The sequence below is a fragment of the Entelurus aequoreus genome, linkage group LG06, assembly GCF_033978785.1.
Source record: "Entelurus aequoreus isolate RoL-2023_Sb linkage group LG06, RoL_Eaeq_v1.1, whole genome shotgun sequence".
Classification (NCBI taxonomy): Eukaryota; Metazoa; Chordata; class Actinopteri; order Syngnathiformes; family Syngnathidae; genus Entelurus; species Entelurus aequoreus.
The window spans coordinates 63321238-63335053 of NC_084736.1; the positions used below are offsets into that span (position 1 = coordinate 63321238).

A 13816-nucleotide genomic window follows, 5' to 3' on the forward strand; every position below is an offset into this window, starting at 1 on the left:
AGTTTCTCTTTTAAGCATAGGTTGCATATTTTATTACCACTGTTGTAAGGTGTGCTGGATGCAAGAATTTGCCATGTTATTGAATATTCAACATTATTGTCTTTGAGATTCCAAATGTGTTTGCTGAGTTCTGTAGTGTTCCGCAGGCTTTTGCATTTGAAAGAAGCCTTGTGATTGTTCCATCTGGTTTTGTATTCTCCCTCAGTTAATCCTACATATGTGTCGGATGTGTTAATGTCCTTGCGTGTTACCTTTGCTTGGTAAACGACTGATGGTTGTAAGCACCCCCCGTTGAGAGGGCAATCAGGTTTCTTGCGGCAGTTACAGCCTTTGTCGGTTTTGGAGTCGTTCTGCCTGGTGGTGGACGGCTCCTTTTCAATTGCTTTGTTGTGGTAAATAAATGATAAATGGGCTATACTTGTATAGCGCTTTTCTACCTTCAAGGTACTCAAAGCGCTTTGACAGTATTCCCACATTCATCCATTCACACACACATTCACACACTGATGGCGGGAGCTGCCATGCAAGGCGCTAACCAGCAGCCATCAGGAGCAAGGGTGAAGTGTCTTGCCCAAGGACACAACGGACGTGACGATGGTAGAAGTTGGGGATTGAACCCCAGTAACCAGCAACACTCCGATTGCTGGCACGGCCACTCTACCAACTTCGCCACGCTGTCCGTTGAAATGATTTGTTGTATATTGTTCATACAGCTGTAGCTCAATTTAATGTTGTTCTTGTTGAATACTTTTCTTAGGGTGTTGCCTTTGGGGAAGTGTTTGTCGATCAGAGTGAGGAATTTGTGGCCAATATTAATTGAGATGTTTTTGCTGTATGGGGGGGTTGTACCAGATAATGTTGTTTCGTTTTCTGCTCTTTTTTGGTTGGTTTCCTGGCGTGGGTTCGTAGGTGAGGGTGAAGTTGTATCCGCTTTCATCAAGTGCTTTTTGGTACGGGGGGGTTGCTTTGTCGAATTCAGCTTTGCTAGATGACAGCATCGATAGTCTTTTATTAATTCCGGTAGGTATTCTTTTCGTGGTGGTGGGTGGGTGGTTGCTGTCATGGTGCACGTATTGGAGTGTTGTGTTGGGTTTCGTGAATGGTTGGTAGCTGTTATTCCTCAGGTTGAAAGTGACGTTGAGGAAGTTGACGGTTTGCTTGTTGGCTTCAATCGTGATCCGTAGGCCGTTCTCTTTGAAGATTTGGCATATGCGCTTCTTGGTATTCTCGCTGCTCCTTGGCGAGGCGCGGCACACTGCCAGTCCGTCATCACGGTAAATACCAAGGTTCAGGTTGAGGCTAGCGAGCTGGAGAGGAGGAAACTCCCAACGAGTTTGCACGTTTCCGCTCCGTCAAAACTCCCCACAGTGACGTTGAATGTTGAATTGTTCTTTTTTTGCCATGGTGTACTGTTGCAGATGAGTATGGAGTTCTTTGCGTGGATGATGATGTTTCTTTCGTTGCCTGTGATTGAGTCGTAGTCCGAGGCGAAGTCTAGTGCTTGAGTCAGTAGGTCTTGCGTGATGGAAGGATAAAATTCTTCGACATCGAAGGAGATAAAGTTGTGCTGTTGTTTGTCTTGGATGTTGCTAAACCATTTGATTACTGCTGCTGTATTTCTCCTTAGGTTGAGTGGTGTTTTGTCCGTGATTTTTGTGTTGATTCTGTCCAGGATTATTTTGCTGATTTTTCCTATTTCGGATTTAGTTGGGTTTATTAGTCGGCATGATGGGTTATTTGCAAAGTTGGGTTTGTGGTCCTTCAATGTGATGAAGGCTTCTTTGTTGGCTGTAGCGTCCACCCTGTCCTCAATGTCCAGTTCAGCCGCGATCCGTTTGTTTTCCAGGTGGATGTTCTGTAAAGTGTTGGGTTGTGCTTTTTTGTATGATTTGGTGATGCTTCTGTCCAGTAAAGTGTTATGTTCTTGTATGTCCATTCTGTAGAAATTTGTGGTTTTATCGGCGGCTATGATGAGGTTGCTTACTTTCTTGATGCGCTTCGTGTCATTTTTCACCCAACCTGGTTTAAGTGTAATTTAGATATTGGGTTTCACTATGTGAAAGTGCTTTGAGTCACAAGAGAAAAGCGCTATATAAATATAATTCACTTCACTTCTGGCAAGCTTCTGGTTGAATTTTTGACCACCCCTCTTGACAAAATTGGTGCAGTTCAGCTAAATTTCTTGGTTTTCTGACATGGACTTGTTTCTTCAGCATTGTCCACACGTTTACGTCAGGACTTTGGGAAGGCCATTCTAAAGCCTTAATTCTAGCCTGATTTAGCCATTCCTTTACCACTTATACGTGTGTTTTGGGTCATTGTTCTGTTGGAACACCCAACTGCGCCCAAGACCCAACCTCCGGGCTGATGATTTTAGGTTGTCCTGAAGAATTTGGAGGTAATCCTCCTTTTTCATTGTCTCATTTACTCTCTGTAAAGCACCAGTTCCATTGGCAGCAAAACAGGCCCAGAGCATAATACTACCAGCACCATGCTTGACGGTAGGGATGGTGTTCCTGGTGTTAAAGGCCTCACCTTTTCTCCTCCTAACATATTGCTGGGTATTGTGGCCAAACAGCTCAATTTTTGTTTCATCTGACCACAGAACTTTCCTCCAGAACAGACCCGGGCAAATTAAGGCCCGGGGGCCACAAGCGGCCCGTTAAGCTTTTCAATCTGGCCCGCCGGACATTCCCAAATAATTTTTTTAGATCTTTAAGATGGAAACTAGCTGCCATTATGATGTGCAGTGATGTTTTCTAATGACTGCAAGTCTTGAACTATACAAAGTATTTCAATGGTTGGAATCTGCGCTTATGGATGATATACCAGTTACTATGGTAATCTAATTAGTTACTATGGTCATCTAATTAGTTACTATGGTCATCTAATTAGTTACTATGGTAATCTACGTCACAGCAGCTCAGACGAGGCACCAAGCAGTGTGGGCGGGAAGCGTTTCCACAGACGCGGAAGGAGATTTTCACAACAAAGTTCTAAAGCTTAGTGATGTATCAGATATATCAGATTGTAGGTTGGTTTATTTTGTACCCTTCTTGTTCATATTTCACTGTTTGTTGCATTTTTGTTGCGTTTCACTTGATTGTAAAATATGTCGATCGAAAGGGGATGTGACATTCATATTTTGTCGATATTCAGTGTTTTATCGTTCACAGAAAAATGTTAAATTCCATTACGTTTTTTAGGGCGGTGTGCCTTCTCGTTTTTAGCATTCAATCAGACATTATTGTGAGGTTTTGTATTAGTGTTCCTAAAAATAGATATACCGGCCCCCAGACACATTTTTTTCTCTAAATGTGGCCCCCGAGTCAAAATAATTGCTCAGGCCTGCTCCAGAAGGTCGTATCTTTGTCCATGTGATGGCTGAAATCTCAGTATTCTGTACATTTATGTTAGTGAATCTTTTGCAATTTGTTTAATGAACAATGGAGATAGCAAAGAAGAAAGCTGTAGGTGGGAAGCGGTGTATTAGCGGTCGGCTGCAGCAACACAAACACGTAGCGGCTACGTCGTAGCCGGTGTTTCATTGTTTACATTCCCGAACGATGACAGTCAAGCTTTTAATTTAAAAGTGTGTGCCTGTGGAGAACTGGGACAACATAGACTCTTACCAGGAGGACTTTGAGTTGGATACGCATGCTTGTGGAGATGGGACAACAGAGACTCTTACCAGGAGGACTTTGAGTTGGATACGCGCTACCGTGAGTATGCAGCTGCGGCTTCCAAACAACGTGCGTGCAGCTATGTGCATGTCACGTACGTAACTTTGGGGAAATATATGTGCTGTATGAACTTTGGGGAGGTGAACGGTACTTTGGGCTGTGGGATTGAGTGTGTTGTGCGGTGTTTGATTTGTATTGGCGGGTTATATGGACGGGAGGGGGGAGGTGTTTGTTATGTGGGATTAATTTGTGGCATATTAAATATAAGCCTGGTTGTGTTGTGGCTAATAGAGTATATATATGTATTGTGTTTATTTACTGTTTTAGTCATTCCCAGCTGAGTATCATGTCCCACCCGCCTCTCACAGCATCTTCCCTATCTGAATCCCTTCCACTGCCCTCTAGTCCTTCACTCTCACTTTCCTCATCCACAAATCTTTCATCCTCGCTCAAATTAATGGGGAAATCGTCGCTTTCTCGGTATGAATCGCTCTCGCTGCTTGTGGCCATGATTGTAAACAATGCAGATGTGAGGAGCTCCACAACCTGTGACGTCACGCTACTTCCGGTACAGGCAAGGCTTTTTTTTCAGCGACCAAAAGTTGCAAACTTTATCGTCAATGTTCTCTACTAAATCCTTTCAGCAAAAATATGGCAATATCGCGAAATGATCAAGTATGACACATAGAATGGACCTGCTGTTGCCGTTTAAATAAGAAACTCTCATTTCAGTAGGCCTTTAAGTCCACCTACATTTTGATGTCGTTGTGGTTTGTGCAGCCCTTTGAGACACTTGTGATTAAGGGCTATATAAATAAACTTTGATTGATTGATTGATTGATTTTAGGATCACCCAAGCTGAAGACACATTACTTTGTTAGTAGTGTTGTATCTGACAATGTGTGTGCGTGTGTGTGTGTGTGTGTGTGTGTGTGTGTGTGTGTGTGTGTGTGTGTGTGTGTGTGTGTGTGTGTGTGTGTGTGTGTGTGTGTGTGTGTGAGAGAGAGAGAGAGAGAGAGAGAGAGAGAGAGAGAGAGAGAGAGAGAGACAGAGAACAAAATAGTGCAGTGCCCTGTCAAGACATATTTCACATAGCATGTACTGTACTGTTTTCATGTGTACTAAAAGCACTTCTAATTTGAGTCATGTCAGCACCAGCATGTTCACTTGTGGATAGAGTATTACTCAATAAAATCTTGTTGTCCTTGTAGGTGGGTGCCAAGTGGATGTGTAATAAAGGCGAGACGGTTTGTGCGCATGCGCCGGGGCTAAACTGTAATCAGGGGGCTCCGCGGGCAGCCAATGGCGACACGTTGTTTCACCCGTGACACCATCCGCCACTCCTCTTACTAAAGAAGGAAACAAACATCCACCCAGAAAGAGCTGGAGATCGCCACTGAAGCGAAGGGACCGACGAAGACGAGGAAGGGAGGACTTAACCCACCCGAAAGCAGTATTTTCACAGACAACCGCGGCACATTAAGACGGGAGAAGCGGGTCGTTGGCGAGGAGCCGAAAAATATATTTTTTTTTACCTCCAACAGACGCCAGCTTATTTAAATCATCTAGCGAGAAACTCCATCATTAATCACAGGTGATGTTTTTTTGTTTTGTGTGTGTTTTGAAAATGGATGTGAACGTCGCGAATTACGATATGAAGAAGAGGTGTCGTAATTGTTAGCTAATGGTCGGTCAAAGCGACCTTTAACGGTGGATTGAGAGGTCAGGTGGTGTGTGTGTGTTTCTGTCGGTCACGTCAAATGTTTTTTTTCTCTCTTTTTTTCCTCCCCTTTGTATGTGCCCACTATCACTATGTCTTCGGAAAGGCTTCCAAACATCAGCAGCCCTCAAACGTGACTCCGTCTGGTTTGGGGGAAAACATGGCAGGAAGATAGCTGGTGCTTGTTACTGTCTCTGTGCTTCTTATGGCACCAAAGCTGGGGGATGGGGGAATCAAAGCCAGATAATTCCTGCCTGCAAGTTGAACATTTACACGCCGAATAGTAAAACAGAACAAGATAATACAATCGAATCACTTTTTGTGAGAAAAACAAGGTTACATAGAACGTTGCTAAGTGTTTGTATTAGTTTATGCTAGAGAGGAATCGAGGTTTGGTCGTCAGCAAAGCACTGTGGAGCTATTGTGACTGATTTTTACTATGAAAATCTCTACTATTTCTTTTCTATACACGTAATAGTTGAACTAGTGATAGTTGATACGGTAATGTCCAAACAGAAAACAAGGAGATTGCAGACAAAGGAAGAAACAAAGGCAGTAGAGACCACAGTCAGTCTTGAGTCTAGACTGTTTGACAAAACCTTACTTTATTCGACACTTCATGTGACTCCGACTATTTGTTAAAATCTGGTGTGTTTTTAAACTATTAGTTATAATCTTCCTTTAACAAAACCCAGCTTGCTTTGTTCTGTCCTTTAGTGTGACTCAGTAGTTTTTAGCCTAGCATGGCTTGAAATGTGAGCTGAGCTTGTGACTGGTAATCTCCAGTCAACAAAAGAGGAAAAGAAAGCCTTTACGATTGTACAACTATGTTTAATTTACAGGAATACAAGATATATTTCACATACTGGAATGTCTAATGTTGGATAGTCCCTGATTTACCAATGTTCTGTATAGGTAAACCTTCTGTAAAACTGGAAGCAGACAAAGCACTATGTATGTGGCCCAATTGTTGTTTAATATATGGGTAAACATTAAACTATCCTAAGAATGAGCTTTGTTAAAATAGGACATGCTTGATTGATGTCTTCACAGATGCTTATTTAAGATTTGTTCAGAATGTCTGATTGTGAAAGCAGGACCCAACTCTTGACACACTGTTGCATAAATAATCACATGTTTTGTCTGTATCAGCCATATTAGCAAAACATGTCAGTTTTTATGTCAAGTGGATTTAGCCTTGGTTTAAAGAGCCTCTAGAGAACTGAAGTCTACATGAGTGCTGATGAATATCGCCAGTCAGCAGATGAACACGTGACAAAGGGAGAGAAGGTCATGGTGGGCTTTTCCGAGGAAACCCTTTGTTGACACACATAGCATGCACCAAGTGAGGAAGAGGGGTGGTTAAAGAGTTAAAAACATTTGATGTAGTCAGGATACCTCTACTGTGTTGGCAAGATGTTTCAAAACAACTGTTGGTCTCTACTGGAGTACAAAACAGTTCGACCCTGTTTGTGACCGTGACCTGATTATTGACTAGCCCAACAGCGATCTGAGCAGTTGGCATGTCAGCACAACAGGGTCAAAGGTTATTTAGGAGAGAAACGTGATACTTTTTGCAATGTAAGGTTGTTGTTTTTGTTTGTATCGGATCAGATGATTGGTAAGGAAAGGACGCCCTCTAGTCTAAGTCTTTTGTTTTGCCCATACATCTGCCTACCCATACATCAAAGACTGTTCAAATTGTGCCATTTCCTATTGCACAACTTCCATTTGTGTTTCATCACAGCGCCGTGGTACGTCCGCGTCACAGAAGTACATGGTTTGCCAAGAGAATATGTGTGTGCATGTGTGTGTACGTCTGGGGGAGTTAGTCTGGCTGCTTTGAAAGACCTTATGTGGTAAAGACCTTTACATGGCAACTTGTCAGAAGGATTCTCATTTTAAGATTATCTTTTTTGTTAAAGATAATGAACTTGAATCGGCTAAAAGGTTAGGCTTAGTATGTGATAATGGTTGTGTAATTATCACTGCACAATTTGATGATTCATATCTCATGTACATTGTTAGGCAATAATAAAGTCAAATGTAAGATCTACAATCACTTGGTGTTCCATTCAATACAAACAACTATCCTGTTGTCATAGATGTGATACGTCATCAGAGCAATTTTCTCGTGATGACAAATAGTGCGTCAGCTACGGGCAGAGACGTACCGATGGTTCCCCTCCTGAGGTGGTGGTGGTGGGGGGGGGGCTAAGACTGTGAACAAAGCAGAGTCCATTTTTTGTTTGGTGATAAAAAAACATTGTGTTTGGACCTTGTGTGGTAGCGTGCTTGTCTAAAAAGGAGTCGGATATCCGAGGCATATGGTCAGAATGCATTTTCTCGGTGTGTGTGTGTGTTTTTTTATATGCCTTCTCACACTGTCTCTTTCATCTTTTCAGCAATGGCCCAAGAGACAAACCAGAGTCCGGTGCCCATGCTTTGCGCCACAGGCTGTGGTTTCTATGGCAACCCCAGAACCAATGGCATGTGCTCTGTATGCTACAAGGACCACCTGACACGGCAGCAGAACAGCGACCGGATGAGCCCCCTCAGCCCCATGGGTATGTACTGTACGTCAGCACACAGCAATATACCAAAATGTGGTCGCCTGTCTCATTTACATTCATTCGTCGCAATGTCGTCATGTAAACACAAACCCTGTGCTTTTGAAGCTCAAGTGTAAGGGAGGAAAAGGCATTGTTTTGATATTCACACAGCTCCCCTTCAGCTTGTGTATTTTCCCAGCGCCCCCCTGCCCTCCCCCTATGTTTTTCCACTCAGTGTAATGAAAGACAGCTGTTTTTATCTGTGGCAACGTTCACGGTTATAGTCAATTGTAATGTCAAACATGGGAGTCACCTTTAGTCTTGGCATTCATTAGAGATGAATGACAATATCAAATAGATCATAGCTAATATTTAGTAATTATTTCCTTTGTTGTGAGTTTTGTCTAATGGTATCAATGTTGTGCTCATACAGGCTCAGCTAATACCTCAGAGGCCTCTGCAATCCAGAGACTAGAAGCCAGTCTCGCCAAGGTGGACGCCTCCCCTGCCTCCTCACCAGAAATGTCTAGGTCAGTTCCACACTTATTCAACAAGACTCTTCCGTAAATTGGAAATTCGGGACAAATTGCCTCATACTTGTCTCCTTTTTACGCATATAGAATTGTTCAAGGATCTCTCCCTGTGACTCAACAAATGACAGAGATGAGCATCTCGAGAAAGGACAAGTCGGAATCTCTAGAACCTGGTACACACACTCACTCACGCACACAAGCAGACATATGACGCATGTGCAGGCTACTGTTACACTCACTCAGTCTTCTTAGTCAACTCAACCACAGGGTTTTCTTGCTGCCTCAAAGAAAGCAACGCTGTCTAAAAATAGACCTGTTTAAAAATACCCCCACACCAGAAGACTATTTAAGATTAGCTACTGTCAAGCCGAAGCTCTCACGGAGCTGAGTAAAGCAGGGCAGTATTTTTTTGCAAAGACAGCAGGGAGAAATTTAAAGATGGGCCCTACAATAATTACTGAGTAAGATGGAGTGCTGCTCATGATAACAGTATAGTTAAAGGGTAAAATTATTTTTAGTTTGCATAGCAATTACTTGCACATTGGTAATGTTTAAATTGGGTGTGTCAAATTATTGCATAAATTGCTATTATTTGGGCATATTTAGCATGTTATGTTTTCCTTTTTCCTTGCACAACTGTGGGTACAAATCAGAGGGTGTATTTGTGCTTTGTGAAGCCCTTTGGGGCACTAGTGATCAAGGGATATATAAATAAATTTATTGCGACTGATGTTTTTTAATCGCGCTAATATAATTTTCAATCTCTAACGTTACTGCCTCTGTATGCCTGTGAGTTCTCTTCGCCCTCTTCTTTTGTTCGACTGAGTGCAATAACACTCCCACTATGCCGGACGAAGATAGTATATAGGCGTGGCAAAAAGGAGGTTTCACTCTGTCACGACACTGCCGTTAGTGGCTTTAAATAGTGGGGATAGGATGCATTATATCAAACAAATAGTGTAAAATAATCAGTATAAACTTAGTGTTTGTTTTGTGTAAGTTTGAATGTTGTAGAGAAGACAATGCTTTTTTGTGTGTAACGTGCATCGATCTATATTCCCCAAGCTATTTAGAAAGGGCGTCACTTCTGTATGTCTTTTGACCCACATTAAACTGACTTTATACTATTATATCAGATATGTGCATTAGGGATGTCCCGATCCAGGTTTTTGCACTTCCGATCCGATACCGATGTTGTTTTTGCACTTCCGATACCGATACTGGCCGCGCATGTATTAAAGTTTAAAGTTATTTAGCCTACTTAGTTGTCAGATTCATGTTGAACAGGGTTTTAGTACTCTTGATAACAACTAGCCAGCTGAATTAGGTGGGTTTGAATAATACACAATGGAGATGTTGACGTGCGGAGTTTCAAACACTCTTCATTTTCTAGCAGGAGACTTTTCAAGTGATGCTACATATTAGCAGTAATGCTACTTTTTATAGCAACGCTTTTGCCCCACACTTGACAAATTACGGTTGTCTGTTCGACATATTCCCACTTGAAGCCAAACCACCGCCAGACGATGGTTCCCCTGCTGTTTTTCTTGGGAATTAATTAATTCTTCCTTCATTATTACCGCTCACACGGCTACGCTAGCATCACAGCTAACGTTAGCCATGCTGCTACCTCTCTGCTGGGAGAGTGCGTATACGTATGTGACGTATGACGTGACAGTATGTGTGTAAGAAGGTGCGCTTGCTGTCTGTGAGAAGCAGACACAAGAAGGAGTGGGAAGAGCCTGTCGTATAATGCCAGCAGCTAAAAGCAAGTGCGTGAGAACGTATACTCGAATATCACGATATAGTCATTTTCTAAATCGCACAGAGACAGATGACATTTTTACCGGTAACTTTTAATTCACATTTAATTTTAATTAACGGTTAGGACACAGACCTGTGGATGTGTTGAAGGTGTGCTGGAAAATGCGGAACGGAAATTAGGGAGCAGCAGAAAAGTGGAATGTATTATTTAAATCGGTGCGTTGGAAAACACGGACCGGAATTTTTTTTTAAAACTGGATATGGATCTGCATTTTCCCATGCCTTGCCGATACGCATTTTTTGGCAAATATCGACGGCCGATCCGATCCAAATATCTGATCGGGACATCCCTAATGTGCATCAATATAGTGATATTAGTACAATGTGTACATTATATTTAAAATCAGAGTACACTACATGTAGGAGAATGCTGTTTAACCAAGGTAATAAATCGCATACTCCCATGCCTGCCGGTGGACAAAATGAAACCAAAACTCACAAAAAAATGTCATGTCGTTAAATAATGTTTAGAACATTAGATAATGTTGCACAATGATGGCCATGCGATTGACAGTCAGGAAAAGCAATCAAATCCAACATTTCCACCGATCCGTTTTACAAAGTTTAATATCTACTTGTGACAAATATAGACATGTATTTATTAAATCTGTTCTTGTAAAACACTATAACAAACACTAGCTCCATAATTGGTGGGACTTTATTTAATGTGTTTATATATACATATATATATATATAAACTTTATATTGTAAGTTATTTCATGGGTCACAGCACAAATGACATGACATTACAGTACTGTACGTCCATTGTAACATTGTTTCGACCTTTTTTCTCTTCCCACCAACCCAACCCACCCACAAGAGGGCAGTCACAAGCTTCCGACAGAAATGTGAGAGACACAACACAAGTCAATCAAAAAACGAACAAAACCGAAAGTAAAATCAAAATAAATTAGGAGGTAAATTCAACAAATTACAATAATAAAATGAAACAACAACAAGAATAATACTAATTATTTATTTCATGTAATGTATGTGTAATGTGCGTGCGTGGCTCAGTCGTTGCAATCGGGTAGAGATGTCAAGGACTCCACATGATTTAAAAAGGGCTACAGGTCTTTTCAAATATACCTGGAAATCCATGTGGTGGGTAATTTGTGTACCCCACCTTCCGCCCATGTGCAGCTGGGATAGGCTCCAGCACCCCTCGCGACCCCAAAAGGGACAAGCGGTAGAAAATGGATGGATGGAGAGGGAAAGCAAAAAGTTCAACATTCAATATTTATTGCTCAGAAAAGTGTTCTTACTGACTTTTAATTTCTTAACTTCAGCACTTAGTATGGACCTGATATTTTGTTTTAGTAAATTAAACATGGTATCTGTCCAAGTCTGGTAAAAAAATAAAAAATTAGAAAGCCACTTTTTTGATTATACATCTATCTTCATAATAATGTAATGCATTTAAATAAAATCCAGTCAAGGGCTTTTCTCAGCATTCTTCAGGTGAGATTTAAGAAAAAAAAAAAATTACAGATTATAATTGCAAATTTTTTTTAATCGCTTGCCAGTTCAAAGTAAAACACATTCTGTGAAAACACACAAAAATGAGTAGATTATAAAATGAAGACGTTCCTGATCGTGTTTTGTCTTTTAATCTTCAGTTGTAAACCAGCCAGCAGCCTCTAGCCTGGCTCCTGTAGCTTCTCCCAGCAATGATGATAGCAAAGAAGACTCGTCCAAACCTAAGAAAAATAGATGCTTCATGTGCCGCAAGAGGGTGGGACTTACAGGTGAGTGATGGGGAACCTTAAATTGTATTCAATAGTCTCTTGTGTCAGTTGTAATTGTCCTAAAGCGCTTCTATACCCTTTTTTGCTTCTAGGATTCGACTGTCGCTGTGGGAACATCTTCTGTGGTATCCACCGGTACTCTGACAAGCACAACTGCCCTTACGACTACAAGGCCGAGGCGGCCGCCAAGATCCGTAAAGAGAACCCCGTGGTGGTGGCCGACAAGATTCAGAGAATATAAATCTGACAAGGCGGACAAATGCAAGTGGCAGTGATGAAGATAACACCTTTTTGAAAAAAGACTGGGGTGTTTCACCTTTTGAATTGAGCACTGGCATGTGTGGGCCAAGTGAAGATGGATAGGACTTGATTTACAAAATTAAAACCTCAAGAAAACGCGACAAAAAAACAAATCTGTCTGAGGGAGATGCATGAATGATCACTTCGATTCCCCTTTTGATTTAATTAGTTTTATCTCATTTTATGTGGTGTGTCTTTGCCGCCGTTAAATATTTTTGTTTTCTTCCTGAGAATACATATTGTCTTATAAAGAGCAGCACAGAGTTGACGTCCGAGCTATGCTGCACTCTTCTCACCTTAACCAAGGCGCCATTCTGTGCCAAACTCGACCCCCCATCTTGTGAGAAACCTGTCAAAAGAATTGAGACCATACTGGAGCAGCGTATAATAACTGTCCCCCAAAATGTTGCACAAGGGGCTCTGTTACTTTGTCTCTGTCTTTCCTGGCTTTACCTACCTCACAGCTGCTCTGTTTGCCTCATCATCTTCCTTTTTTGTCCCCCTTTTTGTACTCTTCCACTGTGATCCCCACCCAGCAGAGCAGCGGGTCACCTCTTCTCCGCCTCAGTGACCCCTCTGATCAGCATTCTTATGTTGACTGATTGGTTTGATTGTGATGAGGCTTGTTCTTTATTTATGGAGGTATAGCGCAGGACAGGGACATAGACAAGACTCCACATTTTACTGAAGGCAATCCCTTACAGCGGGTGAAAGTGCTCACAGATGGGAGGATGGAGGCCTCAGCTTAATCTAGGCTGCAAAATCGAATGAATGGGATTAATGCTTGAGTTTCTCTTCACATAACTGAGGGTTTCCAGAAAATTCTGTCTGTCTAGTTTCAGGCATTTTACTATTGCTCAGACGATTAAATTTTTCCTCCTTTTACGTCAATGTTGGCGCATGCATTCAATGCATTGGTGGTGTTAGGGTATATGAACCAGGATTTTTTCCCACTCCCTTGGTTTTATTCATTTTAAGTGCGCTAGCAGAATGTTTGTGTGCACTGTATGTGTTGTCTGAGGTGGTTTATCAGCACATGTTTACAGAACTACAGGAGCATGCCAGAGCTAGATTTATGAAAAATAGACTACCACAATTAGATGTAATTTCTCACCTGTCCAAATTATTTGTCTGTGTGTATTATAGAGCACAGTAGATGTGTGTGCAAGAGAGTATGTATGTGATGTGTGTGTGTGTGTGCATGAGCCTGTGCAAAGTGTTTCATGGCGGCCTGACACATCGTACGTGTGTGAATTGCGTTAATCTCCCAGTGTGTTTTTCATTTAAGGCAAACTGTATCTTGAGTTTTTCCTTTCTGATTCTTAGTTATATGCAAATTTGTACAAAAAATAGAAAAAAAACAAAAAACTTAATATTTATGTATTGCATATAATCCTGCTATCCAGCATTACCACAGAATAGTATCATGTAAATAAAACTGTACAGAGAGACATTA

General features: G+C 41.6%; 1 protein-coding gene across 1 annotated transcript; it reads left to right on the forward strand.

Moving 5' to 3' along the window:
* The first annotated feature begins 4991 nt into the window (after window positions 1-4991).
* Window positions 4992-13816, forward strand: zfand5a (zinc finger, AN1-type domain 5a). Its single transcript, XM_062051192.1, has 6 exons — window positions 4992-5277; window positions 7809-7970; window positions 8389-8485; window positions 8576-8661; window positions 11932-12060; window positions 12153-13816. The coding sequence occupies exons 2-6, from the start codon at window positions 7811-7813 to the stop codon at window positions 12299-12301; spliced, it is 621 nt and encodes a 206-aa protein (XP_061907176.1). The 5' UTR covers window positions 4992-5277; window positions 7809-7810; the 3' UTR covers window positions 12302-13816.

What these genes read in the sequence shown, in the direction of transcription:
- zfand5a (XM_062051192.1), top strand. Translation starts at nt 7,811, where the DNA reads ATGGCCCAAGAGACAAACCAGAGTCCGGTGCCCATGCTTTGCGCCACA. An exon ending in TCCTCACCAGAAATGTCTAG is followed by an intron (nt 8,486 to 8,575) that starts GTCAGTTCCACA and finishes TTACGCATATAG; the next exon opens with AATTGTTCAAGGATCTCTCC. An exon ending in CAAGAGGGTGGGACTTACAG is followed by an intron (nt 12,061 to 12,152) that starts GTGAGTGATGGG and finishes TTTTGCTTCTAG; the next exon opens with GATTCGACTGTCGCTGTGGG.